Source organism: Hyla sarda, chromosome 9 (genome assembly GCF_029499605.1).
Source record: "Hyla sarda isolate aHylSar1 chromosome 9, aHylSar1.hap1, whole genome shotgun sequence".
Taxonomy (NCBI): domain Eukaryota; kingdom Metazoa; phylum Chordata; class Amphibia; order Anura; family Hylidae; genus Hyla; species Hyla sarda.
This window is the reverse complement of record NC_079197.1, coordinates 15,448,423-15,470,997: the sequence shown is the minus strand read 5'-3', so window position 1 is coordinate 15,470,997 and position 22,575 is coordinate 15,448,423. Positions and strand designations below refer to the sequence as shown.

The 22,575-nt window shown below is 46.9% G+C and overlaps 1 protein-coding gene across 2 annotated transcripts in view; it reads right to left on the bottom strand.

Annotated features, from left to right (window-relative positions):
- Positions 1–22,575, bottom strand: part of CERCAM (cerebral endothelial cell adhesion molecule) — a 63,263-nt gene that overhangs the window by 4,874 nt on the left and 35,814 nt on the right. Inside the window, exons 1-9 of one of the 2 annotated variants that reach the window (XM_056537746.1) lie at positions 14,896–15,196; positions 11,979–12,089; positions 10,157–10,274; positions 8,868–9,002; positions 8,491–8,695; positions 8,149–8,268; positions 6,780–6,856; positions 4,769–4,875; positions 3,388–3,520 (exon numbers count right to left, since the gene is read on the bottom strand). In XM_056537746.1, the coding sequence (XP_056393721.1) occupies positions 3,388–3,520; positions 4,769–4,875; positions 6,780–6,856; positions 8,149–8,268; positions 8,491–8,695; positions 8,868–9,002; positions 10,157–10,274; positions 11,979–12,089; positions 14,896–15,080 (1,191 nt within the window). In that variant the 5' untranslated portion in view covers positions 15,081–15,196. Of the gene's footprint in view, positions 1–3,387; positions 3,521–4,768; positions 4,876–6,779; positions 6,857–8,148; positions 8,269–8,490; positions 8,696–8,867; positions 9,003–10,156; positions 10,275–11,978; positions 12,090–14,895; positions 15,197–22,575 lie in introns of those variants that run through there. The other variant, XM_056537747.1, reaches the window with a different exon arrangement.

The following is a 22,575-nucleotide window of genomic DNA, read 5'->3' as shown; positions in this document are numbered from 1 at the left end:
TACAGCAGCTGTTAAGTACTTGGAAGGGTTAAGATTTTTAAATAGAAGTCATTTACAAATCTCACAATAAATGAAAAGGCCAGCAAATTAAAATACAGAGTTTATTGATATTTCCATAGAAAATCCCTAGAAAAGGCAGGTAGGGAAGCGCATCAGGCGATATCACAATCAGTTAACAGCTCGGACAAAGGGTCCCTTCACTCCAACACGTTTCGGATCAAAGACCTGTAGCGAAACATGTCGAGGGGGGCCGTGTAAAATTGTTTTTAACTTTGGGTACCTTTGTCCTATACAGTCATGTGCACGGGTGTTTCTGCAGGCACCCTGCTTTTGCTTCAGAGTGAACCTTACCTATAGACCGGATGGTCAGATTACTTGTCTACAGTTAGGACCAGGGCTGTGGAGTCAGAAGATAAATGTTCCGACTCCGCAATTTTTTGTACTTCCGACTCCCCGACTCCTCTGTATTAATATGCGAATGTATTAAAGTTTAAGCTAACAATCGGAGTTTACAAGTTTTTATAGCCTTAGCTGTTTGGCAGCAGTTTTTCCAATGGTTTACAGCTTCAGTCTTGAACTATTGACCCTCCATTCCCTTCACTTATACAAGTGTCTTTAGTCCTGCAAAAAACATATTTCCTTAACCCCTTATCAGTGAGAGGCTAGGTTACCCATGGGTTCCCTGTAACAGCAGAACACAACACTATGGAAAGTATAAGTATTGCCGCTCCAAATTATGCGTTGTGTGCCATAGAGTGAAGCACATGAAAAGCTTCTTCACGGTCACTTAACGTGTTCGTTTTGCGGTTACGTGAGGCACTGCATGCATTGGTCTTTATTCTTACAGTAGAGAAGTCATTAATTATAACTTTTTGTGAATTGGGACATTTAAACTTACTTTTTTTTTTTTCATTCCAATCTAAATTTAGTAGGAGTCAGAGTCGGTGCATGGGATGCACATTTGCCTGATGAAGTGCCTGCTACGGGGCAGGAAACGCGTTGCTCGTTGTGCCTAATAAATCGTTATGATAAGAATTTGAACATTTTCATCTTTACTCTACACTGTTAAAGCGCCTGTTGAAGATCCATTTTTTTTATCATTTTCTGGCTTTAACCCCTTAAGGACGCAGGACGTAAATGTACGTCCTGGTGAGGTGGTACTTAACGCACCAGGACGTACATTTACGTCCTAAGCATAACCGCGGGCATCGGAGCGATGCCCGTGTCATGCGCGGCTGATCCCGGCTGCTGATCGCAGCCAGGGACCCGCCGGCAATGGCCGACGCCCGCGATCTCGCGGGCGTCCGCCATTAACCCCTCAGGTGCCGGGATCAATACAGATCCCGGCATCTGCGGCAGTTCGCGATTAAAATGAACGATCGGATCGCCCGCAGCGCTGCTGCGGGGATCCGATCATTCATAACGCCGCACGGAGGTCCCCTCTCCTTCCTCCGTGCGGCTCCCGGCGTCTCCTGCTCTGGTCTGAGATCGAGCAGACCAGAGCAGGAGATGACCGATAATACTGATCTGTTCTATGTCCTATACATAGAACAGATCAGTATTAGCAATCATGGTATTGCTATGAATAGTCCCCTATGGGGACTATTCAAGTGTAAAAAAAAATGTAAAAAAATGTAAAAGTAAAAGTAAAAAAAAAGTGAAAAATCCCCTCCCCCAATAAAAAAGTAAAACGTCCGTTTTTTCTTATTTTACCCCCAAAAAGCGTAAAAAACATTTTTTATAGACATATTTGGTATCACCGCATGCGTAAATGTCCGAACTATTAAAATAAAATGTTAATGATCCCGTACGGTGAACGGCGTGAACGAAAAAAAATTTAAAAAGTACAAAATTCCTACTTTTTTAATACATTTTATTAAAAAAAAAATTATAAAAAATGTATTAAAAGTTTTTTATATGCAAATATGGTATCAAAAAAAAGTACAGATCATGGCGCAAAAAATGAGCCCCCATACCGCCGCTTATACGGAAAAATTAAAAAGTTATAGGTCATCAAAATAAAGGGATTATAAACGTACTAATTTGGTTAAAAAGTTTGTGATTTTTTTTAAGCGCAACAATAATATAAAAGTATATAATAATGGGTATCATTTTAATCGTATTGACCCTCAGAATAAAGAGCACATGTCATTTTTACCAGAAATTGTACGGCGTGAAAACAAAACCTTCCAAAATTAGCAAAATTGCGTTTTTCGTTTTAATTTCCCCACAAAAATAGTGTTTTTTGGTTGCGCCATACATTTTATGATATAATGAGTGATGTCATTACAAAGGACAACTGGTCGCGCAAAAAACAAGCCCTCATACTAGTCTGTGGATGAAAATATAAAAGAGTTATGATTTTTAGAAGGCGAGGAGGAAAAAATGAAAACGTAAAAATTAAATTGTCTGAGTCCTTAAGGCCAAAATGGGCTGAGTCCTTAAGGGGTTAAAGGGGTACTCCAGCAGAAAACTTAATTTTTTTTTTTTTTTTAAATCAACTGGTGCCAGAAAGTTAAACACATTTGTAAATTACTTCTATTAAAAAAAAATCTTAATCCTTCCAGTACTTATTCGCTGCTGAATACTACAGAGGAAATTCTTTTCTTTTTGGAACACCGAGCTCTCTGCTGTCATCATGACCACAGTGCTCTCTGCTGACATCTCTGTCCATTTTAGGAACTGTCCCGAGCAGCATATGTTTTCTATGGGGATTTTCTCCTACTCTGGACAGTTCTTAAAATGGACAGAGGTGTCAGCAGAGAGCACTGTAGTCATGATGTCAGCACAGAGCTCTGTGTTCCAAAAAGAAAATAATTTCCTCTGTAGTATTCAGTAGCTAATAAGTATTGGAAGGATTAAGATAGAAGTAATTTACAAATCTGTTTAACTTTCTGGCACCAGTTGATAAAAAAATAAATAAAAAGTTTTCCACCGGAGTACCCCTTTAAGAGGAGAGGGGAATGGAAGGTGACAACTGCTCTGAGCACCTCTCTAGCTCAGAAAAGTCTCACAAATAAGACACATGTTCACATCAAATAGAGCCTCTAAGGGTGGTTCTGTTGTTCCCTTCAAAAGAATGACCACCATGATGGAACCCGTAGGACCACATTATAAGTCAGCGGTGTCCATTGGACGCCACTGATGTCCATTGTTTAGACCAGTGGTCTCCAATCTGTGGACCTCCGAAAGTTGCAAAACTACAACTCCTAGACTGTCCGGGCATGCTGGAAGTTGTAGTTTTGCAACATCTGGAGGGCCACAGTTTGGAGACCTCTGGTTTAGATGGATCTGGCACGTGATGGTGATGTGACCAGAGCCTTACTGGGCCCTCTCCGTGTTATGAATATGTATTGCAATGTCTCAGACGAGGCGTTAAGACTTTACCTCCTGCCAGATTTTAAAGTGGCTGAGGAAACAGCCCACCTCCCCCTTTGTGAGGGTCCGGCCCGAGAACGGATCGTAGAATCCAGGCAGAAGGTTCACCCCCAAGCGCTTGATGTCGCTGCTGTTCAGAGCCCTGTGGGAGATCAAACAAGGAGAACGCACTGTAAGGAAACCTAAAACATCCGGGCATGGGATTCTGCCGCACACCTTGTTTTGTGAACATATGTGGTGTATGTACAAGTGCGTAAAATGAACGTATCCAGAGGCCTCCAATCACCCCGCAAGATGTCATTTAGGAATACACGTATTTTTTTTTGTTTCTTTAAGCTTCAATAGAAAATTATATGAATTAATGGCAGACAGGAATCTTTAAGAGGTTCTGCAGCAGCTTATTTTAAGAAATAATGTACCCCCCCTCCCCCAATCACAACTTATTAAGAATAGGTGTCCCAGTTCAGTGACCTGTATACTCAGTCTGCAGTCTATGGTTTTATATGGTCACAGAAGGCCATAGCAACTTCTACCAATCCAATACCAGTGGTCTTCAACCTGCGGACCTCCAGATGTTGCAAAACTACAACTCCCAGCATGCCCGGACAGCCGTTGGCTGTCCGGGCATGCTGGGAGTTGTAGTTTTGCAACATCTGGAGGTCCGCAGGTTGCAGACCACTGTCCTATACGTTATGCAGTTTGTTTCTGAAAACTTTTTTTTTTTTTTGGGGGGGGGGGGGGGGAATTATCACATATAGGCAGTTCTCTCCCCGTTGCTCGTATTTCCATGTTTGAAGGGGTACTCCGCCGGAAAACATCTTATCCTATCCTATGGTTAGGGGATAAGATATTTGATCGTGGGGGCCCGCTGCTGGGGACCCGCACGATCTCTGGGCTGGCAGAAGCGGTATCCGGAACACAGAAGCATGGCGCTCCAGTGTTTGTGACGTAACGCCACGCCCCCTACATAAACGTCTATGGAAAGAGGCGTGACGGCTAGTATGTAGCTGTCACGCCTCCTCCTAAAGACATAAATGAAGGGGGCGTGACAGCTAGTACGTAGCTGTCACGCCTCCTCCTAAATACATAAATGAAGGGGGCGTGACAGCTAGTACGTAGCTGTCACGCCTCCTCCTAAAGACATAAATGGAGGGGGCGTAATGGCTAGTAAGTAGCTGTCACGCCTTCTCCTAAAGACATAAATGGAGGAGGCGTGGCGGCTGTAGTCTCCGAGGGGTGCCGCAGAGGAGATCGCGGGGGTCCCCAGCAGCCGGACCCCCGCGATTAGACCTCTTATCCCCTATCCTTTGGATAGGGGATAAGATGTTTTCTGGCAGAGTACCCCATAAATCCCTACAAAGCAATGAAGTTGATCCCGTAAACAGGTTACCTTCCATCCACTGCGTCCAGCACGCGGCAAGATATCTCTTGTTCATACAGGGAGCGCAGCATTCTCTCACGGCGTTCAGGGCGACGGAGAAGATTTATAAGGAATACCTAAAGCAGACAGAAGCAGAGGGGGTTGTGGGAAGGCAATAGACGGATAGATTGTTTTCAATGGAATTCTGCTGCACTATCCACACTATAAAATTCCACGTCGGACATTTCGCCATGGAAATTGAGGATCCCAGACTCTGCCAAAACAATGACCGTGTCCATTCTTTCGGCAGAATCTGCTCGGAAATACATAGCAGTCTATGGAGGCAGTTCTAGCGCTTGTTCGGTTGGCAACTTCTGCCCATGGTGTCTTCGCCCAGAGATTCTGTAGTGTAAATGGGCCCTAAGGGCTCATGCACATGACGGAAATTCAGCTCAGAATTGTTTAGAGCGGAATTCCACTTGCAGCAACCTATCAGTGCTTAATGGTCGCACAAGCATTAAAGATGATGTCCAGTGCAAAGTAATTTTCCCCTATCCCGTACGGGGCCCCGATTCGGATCCGGCTGAGCTGCTGTGTGTGACGTTTCACACACACACACACACAGCAGGTCAGCTGGTACAAACACGCCCCCTCCATTTATCTTTATGGGAGAGGCGGAGTCACAGGAACGCTGTGTCTCCACCTCTCCAATAGAGATTAAAGGGGTACTCCGGTGCTTACACATCTTATCCCCTATCCAAAGGATAGGGGATAAGATGCCTGATCGCGAGAGTCCCGCAGCTATCATGCCCCCTCCCGTAGGCTTGCATTGAGGGGCGGAGCGTGACGTCACACGCCGCCGGCCCTGCGGTTGACCGTAATCAGACCCGGAGCGACCACGCTCCGGGGACTGATTACAAACGGGGTGCCGCGTGCATGATCACGGGTGTCCCCAGCTGCAGGACTCCCGCGATCAGGCATCTTATCCCCTATCCTTTGGATAGGGGATAAGATGTGTAAGCACCGGAGTACCCCTTTAATGGAGTGGGTGCATTTGTACCAGCTGACCTGCCGGGTACAAAACGTGCTCTAGCAGCGCCGAGCTGGGGCCCCGTACAGGAAATCGAAGGGAGTCCCAGTGGTCGGACCCCCGCGATCAGACATTTATCCCGTATCCTAGGGGATAAGTTGCTTAGCACTGGACATTTTCTTTAAGTGCCGTCCCCTTGCCTCCAATCCAGTTCCGGGTGGAATTCATCAATAGAATGAACATGTTAATTGTTTCGGAGGAATCCAGATGCACTTCGAGAGTACCACTATGGAATTTCCAAAGTATGCATGAGTCCTAATAAGGGTTAAGGTATCTTCACATGGCGGAATGTCTGCCCGGAAAATCTCCAGGTGAACATTCTGCAGACAGCAGGCTCGATAGGACCACTCGGAAATCTGCAGTCTCTGTAGACATCAATGCATTTCCAAATGGATTCCTACATGTCCATTCTTTCTGTGGAGGCTGAAGTTGGAATTTGCGCAGAAGATGTTTCCGCCGCAGAAATTCCGCTATGTTCACGGTGCAGCAGAATCCCAAGAAAACAATGGGACTCTGCAGCAGCCGAATTTGCGAGCACAACTATTCCACCGGATTCCGCTTGGAAATTCCGCAGAGTGAACAAGGGCTAAATCAACTCCATCCAGGATGAGCACAGCTGCTATCTACAGCCGACACCCATCTGCAGTCACTGGGATCAGAGATAATTTTGATCCCAGACAATTAACCGCTTAGATGCTGCAGTCAACAGCCACCGAGGCATCTAAGCTGCATGACAATGGAGGAGAATCCCTCCCAGTGAACACCTTCAGCTGTTGCAAAACTACAACTCTCAGCATGTCCGAGCATGCCGGGAGTTGTAGTTTTGCTACAGCTTGAAACACACTGCATTATAGGGTACCATTAAAAGCACAGCTCGTTCCACATTAATAACAACCCCTCGTATGGCTATGCTGACGGGAAAGAAGGTGCAGCGCGCACTTGAAAACAAACCTCATCGAATCCCATTTTGTCAGGATGCTTTTCTGGCGGAGACACATATTGGGAAGTGTTGAATGGGAAGCCTTCCACTGTAACACAGAAAGCAAAAGGTTAATATAAGACAGGCAGCCACGGTCATCACCAAATGTTAAGCAATAGGAATATTCCAGACATAAATTCCATAGTGAAGGTGATCGGTATTGAATTTATTTATTTTTTGCAAAATTCCAACTACTGCCCATCCCCCCCTGCCCCTAACTACAGACATGAAAGACTTTACATATTGGCCACAGATGTAGCTCGGCTGGGATTGGAACAATATGTGGTATGTTACCTCTGTATTGCATCCTTTTTCTATGTGTCATACCTGATTTATATTCCAATGTGTAATCTGCATTGTTTCCTTACCTGTTCAATACATTGTTCATCCTGTATTATACTCCAGAGCTGCATTCACTATTCTGCTGGTGAGGTCACTGTGTACATACATTACATTACTTATCCTGTACTGATCCTGAGTTATATCCTGTATTATACCCCAGAGCTGTACTCACTATTCTGCTGGTGGGGTCACTGTGTACATACATTACTTATCCTGTACTGATCCTGAGTTATATCCTGTATTATACTCCAGAGCTGTACTCACTATTCTGCTGGGGAGGTCACTGTGTACATACATTACATTACTTATCCTGTACTGATCCTGAGTTATATCCTGTATTATACTCCAGAGCTGTACTCACTATTCTGCTGGTGAGGTCACTGTGTACATACATTACATTACTTATCCTGTACTGATCCTGAGTTATATCCTGTATTATACTCCAGAGCTGTACTCACTATTCTGCTGGTGAGGTCACTGTGTACATACATTACATTACTGATCCTGAGTTATATCCTGTATTATACTCCAGAGCTGTACTCACTATTCTGCTGGTGAGGTCACTGTGTACATACATTACTTATCCTGTACTGATCCTGAGTTATATCCTGTATTATACTCCAGAGCTGTACTCACTAATCTGCTGGGGAGGTCACTGTGTACATACATTACATTACTTATCCTGTACTGATCCTGAGTTATATCCTGTATTATACTCCAGAGCTGTACTCACTATTCTGCTGGTGGGGTCACTGTGTACATACATTACATTACTTATCCTGTACTGATCCTGAGTTATATCCTGTATTATACTCCAGAGCTGTACTCACTATTCTGCTGGTGAGGTCACTGTGTACATACATTACATTACTTATCCTGTACTGATCCTGAGTTATATCCTGTATTATACTCCAGAGCTGTACTCACTATTCTGCTGGTGGGGGTCACTGTGTACATACATTACATTATTGGAGTTTCTGTCCACATGTCAATGCTCACCCATAGCTTCCAGCATAAGGTGGACAAAATTCAGCTTGTCATCCTCCAGGTCATGCTGCGGTAGGGGCGGTACATTGATGTAACCAAAGCGAATGTCATTGCACACATAGCCCTGAACGCCTAAAACAAAGAAATGTTACGACCATTGAAAACAGTCAAACTCTAGATCAGTGTTTCCCAACCAAGGTGCCTCCAGCTGTTGCACAACTACAACTCCCAGTATGCCCGCACAGCCGTAGGCTGTGCGGGCATGCTGGGAGTTGTAGTTGTGCAACAGCTGGAGGCGCCCTGGTTGGGAAACACTGCACTAGAGCGAAGAGTCTGATGTCTCTCTGTACATACGTGACGCCAGACACGAATACGCAAAAACAATGATGTCATCAAAGGTCCAGCTGTAGTCGGGATGAGGGGGGTAAAATGCCAGCTTGTTGCTCTCCTCCCTGCGCAGGTCCAGCAGGAAGGTGGCGTGCACCATGGGGACAGCGAAGCACCCGACCCGCTGACGGTTCCTCGTGGGGTAATAATCAGCCGTCCTGCGATAAAAGCCCTGAAGATAGGAAGGTGAAGAGTTAATGACATCACTACTGGAGGATGGTGACATCACGGACAGGCTCCGGAGACCCCCTGATACCAGGTCTGTCCAAATCTGGGCTGGCACAGAGAACAGGCTGCCCAGCGGGGGCAAATAAAAAAAAACCTTCCCCTTATTGGTCACATACCTGCGGAGTCATCCCACACCAAAAGTTAGAGAATCCCGTCTGGGCGTCCAACATTGGCGCCACCAAGGTCTTATTCTTCGCCATCAGCAACTGCACCGTCTGATCGTTGGTCAGGACGTTGTCCGCGTCCGTGTACTGTAAAAGAGATTGAGTTAGACTGTACTGCAGTGTTTGTCAACCAGGATAACGTATTTCTTTTTTTTTTTAAAACAGCGCCACTCTTGTCCTCAGGTTGCCTGTGGTATTGCAGCTCAGTTCTGTTTACGTAAATGCAGACAAGTTGCAGTACCACACATGTCCTGAGGACAAGGAGTGGCGCTGTTTTTTTAAAGAAATTTGCTGTTTTTTTTTTTTATTCTTCGAAAGCTTTTAAATCCGATGTCCAGGCATGCTGGGATTTGTAGTTTTGCAACAGCTGGAGGAACCCTGGTTGGTAAACACTGGTATATACTGTATTATAAACATCATATAGTATATAGTAGTGATCACTATGGTGCTTTTTACACTCAACTCTTTCTTTAACCAAGAAACAGTTAATGAGGTTCTGCAGCAGCTAGGGGAACATATATCACATCCATCAGTGAATGATGATGATGAAGAAGCCCCCCCCCCTTCTGCAGCAGCTGAGGGAGCTATCACCCCAGCTGCTGCAGAACCTCTAAACCACACCCTTAAAGGCGTATTCCAGCGCTACCATAAAAAAAAAAAAATAATAATAATGCATACTTACCTATCCCCATTCCCCTGCAGCTTCCGTTTACCTCTATCCAGTCCCCCGATCTTCTCTCTTCATTCTGCTTCCAAGACGTGTGCTCAGTGCAGGACCTGCCAATCACTGGCTTCCTCTGCGTTCTGTCTCAGTCACTGATTGGCTGAGCTGGCAGGTCTTACTCCAAGCTCCAAGGAAGAAGGCAGAAGATCAAGGGACCGAACTGGAGCTGTAGGAGACCGGGAATAGGTAAGTATGGCTTTTTTATTCTGGGATCCAGCACCGTGTTATTTTCTATGCTAACACTGGAATACTCCCCTATCCAAAGCGTTCTGACCCCTGTATGATGTCACCTCCCCTCCATTCATGTCCATGGGAGGGGGTGTGGCGGCTGACAGCTACCATAGGCATGAATGGAGGGGGCATGACGTCATGACCATAGATGCACAAAACCAGCGTAATTGTTCAGAATGCCTTGGTGCCGGGCAGGAGATCGCGGGGGTCCCAACGGCTGCCCTACTGGTGCTAAAGTTGACCTCACTAAACTCATATGCCTACACCCTATTGGTTACCACCTTACCATTATATAGTCGGCTTTATTCTCTCTGGCATAGTCCAACGCCTCCTGCCTGAGATTCATCACGTGTTCATAGCGCTCCTTGGGCCACTCTTTGGGGCCGGTCTCTTCAGGATACCATCTGGAGATCATAGAGGACGCAAAATCAGAGAAAAGGTTATACAGGTGTCCTGTTCACACCTAGGGCCGGCTCTACCTATAGGAAAAGTAGGCAGCCGCCTAGAGCGCCCTTTTGATGGGGGGCGCGGCTCTGCCTGCCGCAAGAAAGTTGGACAACCAAGCATCAGAACCACTCGCTCAGCCATCTGCATGGCTGTCTGGGCATTCTGGGAGTTGTAGTTTTGCAACAGCTGGAGGCATGCTGGTTGGGAAACACTGGTCTATAGGCACGTTCACAAGCGGATCATCCGCCATAGAAAACCCCATTGAAGTCAATGTAATTTGCTGCAGATTTTCTGCTTGCAGAAGATCAGGATGTGTAAATGTACCCATAGACCAGTGTTTCCTGTGCCTGCCTCGCACGGAACTTTCCGCAGTATGAAGGGGCCGTACAGCCAGGTTTCCCCAGGTTCAATAAAGAGAACCCCTTTAACCCCTTAACGACCACAGACATAAATGTACGTCCTGATGCGGCTGTACTTAGCGCACCAGGACATACATTTATGTCCTGTGTATGACCGCGAACATCGAAGCAGTGCTTGCGTCATACTCTGCAGGTCACAGTTGCTATCAGCAGCCGGGGACCCGCCGGTATTGGCCGATATCCGCGATCGTGCAGATGTCCACCATTAACCCCTCAGATGCTGTGATCAATACAGATCACGGCATCTGCGGCAATGCGCATGTTAAAATAGATTATCGGATCGCCCGCAACGCTGCCGCGGGAATCTGATAATCTGTAATGGCGGCCGGAGGTCCCCTCACCTGCCTCCGGCCGTCTCCCACCGTCTTCTGCTCTGGTCTGAGATCGAGCAGACCACAGCAGATGATAGCTGATAATACTGATCAGTGATATGCCCTATGCATAGCACTGATCAGTATTATAAATCAAAGGATTGCTATAAATAGTCTCCTATGGAAAAATGAAAAAAAGTTATAGGTGGTCAAAATAGGGCGATTTGATATGACTGATTTTGTACAAAAAGTTTGAGATTTTTTTAAGCGGTACAAAAATATAAAAGTATCTAGCCATGGGTATCATTTTAATCATACTGACCCACAGAATAAAGAACACACGTCATTTTTACCATAAAGTGTACAGTGTGAAAACAAAACCTTCCAAAATGTGCAAAATTGGGGTTTTAATTTAAATTTCCTCCCTAAAAAAATTTTCATTACAAAGTACAATTGGTCACACAAAAAACAAGCCCTTATACGGGTCTGTAGATGGAAATATAAAAGAGTTATGGATTTTAGGAAAAAAAGAAAATGCAAAAATAGAATTGTCCTGGTCCTCAAGGTCAAAATGGGCTTGGTCCCCAAGGGGTTAAATTCCTCACCCCATGATAAAAGTGGGCGGGTCTAGTGTCACCAACATGGTTGCCATACAGCTTTCCCAAGGATCCTGATGAGCAAGCTGGGCAGATCTGTCATTCAGCAGACGATGCTGCGCTGTCGGCCATTTTGGTTGTTACCCAGCTTTCCCAGACATATCAAGGAAACTACTTTATAATTGAAATAAGACGCCTTAAAGACAAGGAGGGAAGTTCTGTGTTCTAGGCAGGAATTTGGAGAATCCCACAGCTCCCCCCTCTGCTGGGGACTAAATATGACACTAATCCGCCTTAGGGTGACAGAACAAGCTGGAGCGTGCGGCATCCCTCACCTGGGCGCTTCCTGGACTCGCCACACCACTGAGTGATACAACGGACGCACCGACTCCAGCCACTGCCGCAACACATCCAGCGTCGCGTCCTCATTGTGGTCGGTCACACACCTAGGAAAAAGAAGACAAAAATAAAAAAATAATACAACCCCAGCAGTCTATATCAGATCCTGGAAAACCAATATACCCACTATAACAACAACTTCAACCGTTATAACAGCAGGATTAGAAAAACAGAGCTGATTTCTTAAGAAAAAAAAAGAACGCTGCTAACAGCGCCACTCATGTCCTCAGGTTGTGTGTGGTATTGCAGCGCCATTCCATGGATGTGAATTGCGCTAAGTTGCAATACTATATATATATATATATATATATATATATATATATATATATATACACACACACACATCTACACATATATATATATATATATATATATATATACAAAGTTCCATCAGCGCAGCCAGCGTTCTGGTATTTTCCTCTATAGGGGGTGCTGGTTATTAGACAATTCCACATTTGTGGTATATGGTGGCATATCGGCAAAAAAAGTATACAGCTGTATACTGCAATACTGAGTTACATCAGTGTTTCCGAACCAGTATGCCTCCTGCTGTTGCAACACTACAATTCCTGTTGGCTGTCCGGGCATGCTGGGAGTTGTAGTTTTGCAACAGCAGGAGGCACCTTGGTTGGGAAACACTGAGTTACATGCACTGAATGTAGACACATAGGAAAAGATATATAAAAAACCTGTGTAGAGGAAGAGTGGAGCAGTTGCCCAGAGCGACCAATCAAATCGCTTCTTTCATTTTTCAGAGGCCTTTTTAAAAATGAAAGCAGCGATCTGATTGGTTGCTATGGGCAACTGCTCCACTCTTCCTCTATGCAGGTTTTTACAAATCTCCCTATTAGAGGGAGATTTATCAAAATCTGTGTAGGTTCAGTTGCCCATAGAAACCAATCGGATCAGAGTTTTTTTTTTTTATAGAAAAAAAAAAATAATGAAAGCAGCGATCTGATTGGTTGAGAGAAATTTTGATAAATCTCCCCCATAGTGACTACAATCGGTCTATTACCAGACATATATGGTCACAGTGCGGGACCCTCGGTCCATTACCAGACGTATATGGTCACTGTGCGCGACCCTCGGTCCATTACCAGATGTATATGGTCACAGTGCGAGACCCAAAATCGTATACGCCGCAGTATATGTCAGCATACCGCTTTGCCGTTTTACTGACGTATACCGAGTGTACGCCCCCAAATGCCATGTGAACGGGGTCCACGCACTGCACGATTTTATTGCCTGCCCAATGAATTGCAAATGCGATCTACCCCGTCGCAGCCTCTAGACTACAATGAGCGCAAATCTGGGAAAAACCTCGCCAAACGTGACCTATTTCTTTAAATATATGATCTGTAAAATTGGGGCTACTTGACAACTTTGGTTGGCGCAACCCAAAAAATATACGTGCGACTTGCTGTCACGTGCCTCTCGTAGGCGGCAAGTTGTGGGCAACAAGGTAGGATTTCCAACATGCGGCCGCACAACATACGATCGCAACGTTGCGCTGTTAACACTGGGTCAGTTCACCCTATGGAATTTTCGTAGTGTGAACGGACCCTTAGTCTGCAGAAAAGGGCGCAACTTACATTGTCGCTTTGTAGTAGCCTATTGGGCTAGGTTCAGTGGTCTCCAAACTGTGGCCCTCCAGCTGTTGCAAAACTACAACTTCCAGCATGCCCGGACAGCCAACGGCTGTCCGGGCATGCTGGAAGTTGTAGTTCTGCAACAGCTGAAGAGCAACGTGGCTTGCCGGGACTAGTAGTTCTCCAACAGCTGGAGGGCCACAGTTTGGAGACCACTGGCCTAGGGCACAAACAAAAGAATCTGCAACCCCCATCTAGGGGTTTGTTCACACAGCGACAAGTATAAAGCAGAGGTCTCCAACCAGTCGCTTTCTGGCGGTGGCAAAACTGCAATGCCCAGTGTGCCCGGATGACTGTAGACTGTCTAGGCATGCTGGGCGTTGTAGTTCTGCAGTTGTCGGCGAGCACGGGTATAAACCACGGCGTGAATTTTTTCCAATCTGGGTCGTGTTGCAGCATTGGACTGATCCGCCTGTAGATTTGCAAATCTGCTGCAGAAATCTGGATTCTGCCACAGATTTAGTTAACGGATAACAAAATCCGTAACAAGATCTGTGACTAACGACAGTTTGGTCACAGTCACCGAAGTGATAGCTTGTAATTTATTTATTTACAGGATGTCACGTGACCAAAGTCGCCATGTAGAACTAGTGTGTCAGACTAGGGCAGTGTTTCCCAAACAGGGTGCCTCCAGCTGTTGCAAAACTACAACTCCCAGCATGCCCGGATGCATAGTTTTGCAACAGCTGGAGGCACCCTGGTTGGGAAACACTGGACTAGGGGTTACATCAGTGATACCAAGCCCCCCCCCCCTATTCTACCCCCTAGTTATACCAAAGCCCCCCCCCATTCTACCCCCCTAGTAATACCAAAGCCCCCATTCTCCCCCCCCCCCAGTAATACCAAAGCCCCCATTCCCCCCCCCAGTAATACCAAAGCCCCCATTCTCCCCCCCCCCTAGTAATACCAAAGCCCCCATTCTCCCCCCCCCCAGTAATACCAAAGCCCCCATTCTCCCCCCCCCAGTAATACCAAAGCCCCCATTCTCCCCCCCCCTAGTAATACCAAAGCCCCCATTCTTCCTCCCTCCCCTCCCCTAGTAATACCAAAGCCCCCATTCTACCCCCCTTATAATACCAAAGCCCCATTCTACCCCCCTTATAATACCAAAGCCCCATTCTACCCCCCTTATAATACCAAAGCCCCATTCTACCCCCCTTATAATACCAAAGCCCCCCATTCTTTCCCCCCAGATCTCACTCACCAGATAGAGATCCTCTCCTTAGGGTAGTGCAGCCTCTCTAGCGCCCCCAGGCTGTAGGGCAGCGCATGTGCGGCGTTCCGAGCAAGAAGCGCAATGACCAGGGAAGGAGGAGGCGGCGAATCATCACCGAGCACCGGGGCCAGGAGCAGGCCCGGGAGAAGCAGCAGAACCAGAGCAGGAGCCATGCAGGAACACCGGGGAGGACGTGTCAGAGGAGACGGGGAGTGACCGGGAGGAGGGGACAGGGGGCGCCCCGGAGGCGGGGGGCTGCACTCCTCTCCTCTGCCGGGGTCCTGCCATGTCTGCCGCAAACCTCAACTTCTTTCTCTTTTTAGGAAAGTCTCCTGACTCCCTCCTCCACTTTTTAGAGACATTTTTGGAAGAGGTTTCTGGTTCCTTGTAAGGATCCCCATCTGCTGTGTTATTCCTAGGGCCTGTCCTAAGAGCTGGTAAAGGCTGCGTTCACACCACGATTTTGCAATACAGTTCCTGTATCAGGTTTTTGATGAAAAACGGATTCCTCAAAACCTGACTAGGCTGCATTCACACCACGTTTTGTACATACGGTTGCCGGATCCGGCGGGGGGAGGGGCAAACCAGGCGCTCCCGTACCCCGGACGGATCAGCCCGTGACTCCATTTACTTTAATGATCCGACTGGAGTCAAACGGTGACTGCGGTTATCTCAGATTTGACCCGTATGCAGTTTTGGTCCCGACCTAAAACCGTAGTATACTACGGTTTTATGTCTGGTCAGGAAACCGTATACGGGTCAAATCTTAGCCGACCGCAGTCACCGTTTGACTCCAGTCGTATCATTAAAGTAAATGGAGTCACGGGCTGATCCGTCCGGGGTACGGGAGCGCCTGGTTTGCCCCTCCCCCGGATCCGGCAACCGTATGTACAAAACGTGGTGTGAATGCAGCCTAAACACTATCAAAACGTGTGTACAAATTTTAACCCGTATACGGTTTGAAAAATGATGTCTGGTTGCATCCGTTTTTTTTAAAGAAAAACATACAGTGACCCCCCCCCCCCCGACCTACGATGGCCCCGACATATGATCAAATCGACATACGATGCTTTTTTATGTTGGGGCCATCGCATTAAGTGCTATCCGGCAGCGCCAAATGCTTAAGCTGCTGCCGGATAGCAGCTTAATGTTCCCCGTGTGGTGCGGTAAGTATTACTTACCCCTCCACGATGCTCCGGGGTGCCCTCCGGGTCCAGCGCTGGTCTTCCGGTGTCTTCTCGGCCCTCTCCGATGACGCCAATAAGAATGGCGTACGCAGCGGCGTAATGACGTCACTACGCAGGCCCAGTAAGGCCTTGGGAAGACAGCGGAGGACCGGAGAAGACAGCGGAGGACCGGAGAAGACAGCGGAGGACCGGAGAAGACAGCGGAGGACCGGAGAAGACAGCGGAGGACCGGAGAAGACTGCGGAGGACCGGAGAAGACTGCGGAGGACCGGAGAAGACAGCGGAGGACCGGAGAAGACAGCGGAGGACCGGAGAAGACAGCGGAGGACCGGAGAAGACAGCGGAGGACCGGAGAAGACAGCGGAGGACCGGAGAAGACAGCGGAGGCCCGGAGAAGACAGCGGAGGCCCGGAGAAGACAGCGGAGGCCCGGAGAAGACAGCGGAGGACCGGAGAAGACAGCGGAGGACCGGAGAAGACAGCGGAGGACCGGAGAAGACAGCGGAGGACCGGAGAAGACAGCGGAGAGCCCAGCGGAGGCCCAGGGTCACCATCTCGAGTGGCTGGGACAGGTGAGTACAGCTTCCTATACTTTACATTGCACAAATCCCTCAACATACGATGGATTTGACAAATGATGGCTCGTTTGGAACGAATTACCATCGTATGTTGAGGGACCACTGTATTATGTTTTTAATTTTTCACTCCATTATGAATAAAGTTTCACTTGTTTGATTGAAATTCCAAGTAAAAAACTGTGCAAAGTCAAAAACCGTATGGTGAAAACTGGATGGAACCGTACGCACATACAGTTCTGTACGGTTACCATGGACCCCCATGTTTTAAAAAAAATTTATACGGTTTAATACGGTTTCTCACCCGGACCAAAAACTGGTAGGCTACGGATTTGGGTACGGGGAAAAAAGACTGACAAAACCTTACAGGATGAAAAACTGATGTAAGCGGATGCATCTTTTGGCATACGGTTTTCAATGAAGAGTCAATGCGTACGGTTTTCAATACGGTTCCGTACGGTTTTCAAATTGAAAAGGTATACGGGAACTGTATTGTAAAAACGTGGTGTGAACGCTGCCTTATTCCTAGGGCCTGTCCAAAGACCTGGATAAGGCTGGGTTCACACCACGTTTTTGCAATACAGTTCCCGTATACCTTTTCAATTTGAAAACCGTACGGAACCGTATTGAAAACCGTACGCATTGACTCTCCATTGAAAACCATATGCCAAAAGATGCATCCCCGGTTGCATCCGTTTTGCGTCTTGTACAGTTTTGTCCACTTTTTTTTTTTTTTTTGCCGTACCCAAATCCGTAGCCTACCACGGTTTTTGGTCCGGGTGAAAAACTGTATTAAACCATATAAGTTTTTTTTTTAACATGGGAGTCAATGGGAACTGTATGTGCGTACTGTTCCATCCGGTTTTCACCATACGGTCTTTGACTTTGCACAGTTTGTTTTTTTCTTGGAATTTCAACCAAACAAGTGAAACTTTATTCATAATGGAGTGAAAAGTAAAAAACATATATATTTTTTTTTCTTAAAAAACCGATGCAACCGGACATCATTTTTCAAACCGTATACCAGTGGTCTTCAACTTGCGGACCTCCAGATGTTGCAAAACTACAACTCCCAGCATGCCCGGACAGCCGTTGGCTGTCCAGGCATGCTGGGAGTTGTAGTTTTGCAACATCTGGAGGTCCGCAGGTTGAAGACCACTGCCATATACGGATTAAAATTTGTACACACGTTTTGATACAGTTTATTCCGGTTTTGAGGAATCCGTTTTCCATCAAAACCTGATACAGGAACTGTATTGCAAAAACGTGGTGTGTATGCAGCCTTAGGCTGGGTCCACACTACGTTTTGTCCCATACGGGAGCGCATACGGCAGGGGGGAGCTAAAACCTCGCGCTCCCGTATGTGACCGTATGCGCTCCCGTATGTCATTCATTTCAATGAGCCGACCGGAGTGAAACGTTCGGTCCGGTCGGCTCATTTTTGCGCCGTATGCGCTTTTACAACCGGACCTAAAACCGTGGTTGACCACAGTTTTAGGTCCGGTTGTAAAAGCGCATATGGCGCAAAAATGAGCCGACCGGACCGAACGTTTCACTCCGGTCGGCTCATTGAAGTGAATGGCATACGGGAGCGCATACGGTTACATACGGGAGCGCGAGCTTTTAGCTCCCCCCTGCCGTATGCGCTCCCGTATGGGACAAAACGTAGTGTGAACCCAGCCTAAGTTGGGTGCAAATGACTGCAGATGATACAACTTTCCTGGAATCCTGAAGGGCAATTCTTAGTAGAGTCATTAAAGGGGTTATCCAGGAAAAAACTTTTTTTATATATCAACTGGCTCCAGAAAGTTAAACAGATTTGTAAATCACTTCTATTAAAAAATCTTAATCCTTTCAGTACTTATGAGCTTCTGAAGTTTAGGTTGTTCTTTTCTGTCTAAGTGCTCTCTGATGACACCTGTCTCGGGAACCGCCCAGTTTAGAAGAGGTTTGCTATGGTGATTTGCTTCTAAACTGGGCGTTTCCCGAGACAGGTGTCATCAGAGAGCACTTAGACAGAAAAGAACAACCTTAACTTCAGAAGCTCATAAGTACTGAAAGGATTAAGATTTTTTAATAGAAGTAATTTACAAATCTGTTTAACTTTCTGGAGCCAGTTGATATATATATATAAAAAAAAAAATTCCTGGATAACCCCTTTAAGATGAGGGATTTGTTACATGTATCAGTTCTGATGCCATCCACATCCCATGAATCCTGTTACATGTATCGGATCTGATCCGCAGTTCCAGCGGGTTTACTGCAGACTTTCCCATTTACATCACTATAGAAAAACTGCTGCAATAAATCCAGCCCGTCGCTCCAGCAGGAATTGACAAGCGGCGAAATTAAAAATCTGCATTGCAGGTCACTTCCTATGCATGTTTAATTTTTTGCACAGCTCATTGGTGAGATATATAAAAATCCCATCCACTTTGCTGCAGATGTTCTGCCTGTGAATCCGCCCTGTGTGAACATATCCTTATAGTTCTTTTATGTAACTGGAGGATCTGCATCTCCCAGGGCCACGTCACAGAAATGCGTCAACGTGTTTTGTGTGGTTTTATATACAGTTGCATTTTCTAAGTCAATAACCTGACAAGTCAAGACTTTCTATGAGAAATCGGTGACAGATCAAGGGATGACCCCTCCCACATTGGAGCCGGGGTGGTGATCAGCTGATCACTGCGGATACCACACCTATTTGTCAAGGGGAGTGAATGAAGAAAAGGAGGGAAAAGGATGGAGCGCTTCTGCTTGTAATGACGGGACCCAGAACGCCACGGTAGCACAGGACGGTATTTATTTAAAAGATTTCAGACAGCACGTTTCGGCACAGGCACGCGCCTTCCTCAGGTCCACAAAACAATCAAATTGGTGCGTCCTGGGGTATGTTGCTGTGCTTTTGGTGGCATGTTTTGTGGACCTGAGGATGGCGCGTGCCTGCGCCGAAACCATGCCACCAAATGCACAGCAACATAACCCAGGACGCACCAATTTGATTGTTTTGTGGACCTGAGAAAGGCGCGTGCCTGTGCCGAAACCATGCCACCAAAAGCACAGCAACATACCCCAGTACGCACCAATTTGATTGTTTTGTGGACCTGAGGATGGCGCGTGCCTGCGCCGAAACCATGCCACCAAAAGCACAGCAACATAACCTAGGACGTACCAATTTGATTGTTTTGTGGACCTGAGGAAGGCGCGTGCCTGTGCCGAAACCATGCCACCAAAAGCACAGCAACATACCCCAGGACGCACCAATTTGATTGTTTTGTGGACCTGAGAAAGGCGCGTGCCTGCGCCGAAACCATGCCACCAAAAGCACAGCAACATAACCCAGGACGTACCAATTTGATTGTTTTGTGGACCTGAGGAAGGTGCGTGCCTGTGCCGAAACCATGCCACCAAAAGCACAGCAACATACCCCAGGACGCATCAATTTGATTGTTTTGTGGACCTGAGGAAGGCGCGTGCCTGTGCCGAAACCATGCCACCAAAAGCACAGCAACATAACCCAGGACGCACCAATTTGATTGTTTTGTGGACCTGAGGAAGGCGCGTGCCTGCGCTGAAACCATGCCACCAAAAGCACAGCAACATACGTCAGGACGCATCAATTTGATTGTTTTGTGGACCTGAGGAAGGCGCGTGCCTGTGCCGAAACCATGCCACCAAAAGCACAGCAGCATACTCCAGGACGCACCAATTTGATTGTTTTGTGGACCTGAGGAAGGCGCGTGCCTGCGCCGAAACTCGTTGTCCGAAATCTTTTAAATAAATACTGTCCTGTGCTACTGTGGCGTTCTGACTGCCGTCATTACAAGCACAAGCGCTCCATCCTTTTCCCTCCTTTTCTTCATTCACTCTGCTTCTATACTTCTGTACCCCTGTGGATACGGAAAAGGGACACTGCACATATTCAACCCACCATACCACCGCCACTGGGTCTCGTTTGTTCTGCGTGACCACCCCAGTAGACCAAGGGTGACACCCAGTACTAGGTGGGTGGTTCCGTCCATTTTTTTCCTAGAAACCGCACACCTGAGAGCGCCCCTCTTTTTCTTTCTGCCTTTGCACTTTGTCAAGGGAATCTTGAAATAGAAATTTTTCAGTATTCTGCGTTAAATAGTTGTTTGGATTCCTCCAGCTGTTGCAAAACTACAACTCCCAGCATGCAGGAAGTTGTAGTTTTGCAACAGCTGGAGGCACCCTGGTTGGGAAACACTGATCTAAGGTACAGCGATTCCCCCTGTTCAGGACCGTCATCTTTTAGAGTCTGGCATTTCTTGCTTCGGAACCAGGACCATGCCCATTGTTTCTAGTAAGTGCAATGCTTCGGTTCCCCTGTGGGGGGAGCTGTGGGGTTACTCTTCTGATTAAAAGGGGTACTCTGGAGGGGAAAAAAATGTTTCCTTATCCATTTGTACCAGAAAGTTATACAGATTTGTAAATTATTTCAATTTAAAAATCTTATCCCTTCCAGCTGAAGGCTGTCTGGGCATTCTGGGGGTTGTAGTTTTGCAACAGCTGGAGGCACATTGGTTGAACACTGGCTTTAAAGAACACTCTAGTCTAAACTGATACAAAGTGTTATGCCTTGTGCAGGAGTAAGACAAAGGGATTGCCTGAAAATCATATATTACTAGATGAATACCCAACGTTGCCTGGTCTTATGACCTAAATATTGTGGGAGAGTAAAAGCGATCCCGTCCTCATATCCCGACATTATATCCCGCCCTCATATCCCGACCTCATATCCTGTCCTCATATCCCGACCTCATATCCCGCCCTCATATCCTGTCCTCATATCCCGACCTTATATCCTGCCCTCATATCCCGACCTTATATCCCGCCCTCATATCCCGACCTTATATCCCGCCCTCATATCCCGACCTTATATCCCGTCCTCATATCCCGACCTTATATCCCGCCCTCATATCCCGCCCTCATATCTCGCCCTCATATCCCGCCCTCATATCCCGCCCTCATATCTCGCCCTCATATCCCGCCCTCATATCCCGCCCTCATATCCCGCCCTCAAATCCCGACCTCATATCCCGACCTTATATCCCGCCCTAATATCCCGCCCTTATATCTCGCCCTCATATCCCGACCTCATATCCCGACCTCATATCCCGCCCTCATATCCCGACCTCATATCCCGCCCTCATATCCCGTCCTCATATCCCGCCCTCTTATTCCATCCTCATATCCCGACCTCATATCCCGACCTCATATCCCGACCTCATATCCCGTCCTCATATCCCGTCCTCATATCCCGTCCTCATATCCCGTCCTCATATCCCGTCCTCATATCCCGTCCTCATATCCCGTCCTCATATCCCGCCCTCATATCTCGCCCTCATATCCCGACATCATATCTCATCCTCATATCATGTCCACATATCCCGTCCTCATATCCCGTCCTCATATCCCGTCCTCATATCTCGCCCTCATATCCCGACATCATATCTCATCCTCATATCATGTCCACATATCCCGTCCTCATATCTCAACCTTTTATCTCATCCTCATATCCTGACCTCATATCAGGTCCTAATATCCTGTTCTCATTTTGTATCCTCCTACTCCGACCTCTTATCCAACCCTCATCTGCCAACCTCATATCCCATCCCCCACACTTACAATTCTCTGCATCTACCTACCAGACAGTCGGCAGGATGTTTAAAAGTCCTGGGCAATCTTCACAGCCCGAGAGTAACATCTGCAGGAGATCTACTGTAAGTCCCATAGACTTGCATAGGACAAAAAAAAAAACCTCACCCACACAAACTATATTTTTAGTTGACACATAAGGTACATGTGTCCACGTTTCATGGAAATATCTCCAGCAGTTTGAAAGTTAGTCCCCTCTCACATTGCTGTTGCTCCGTCAAGAACGGC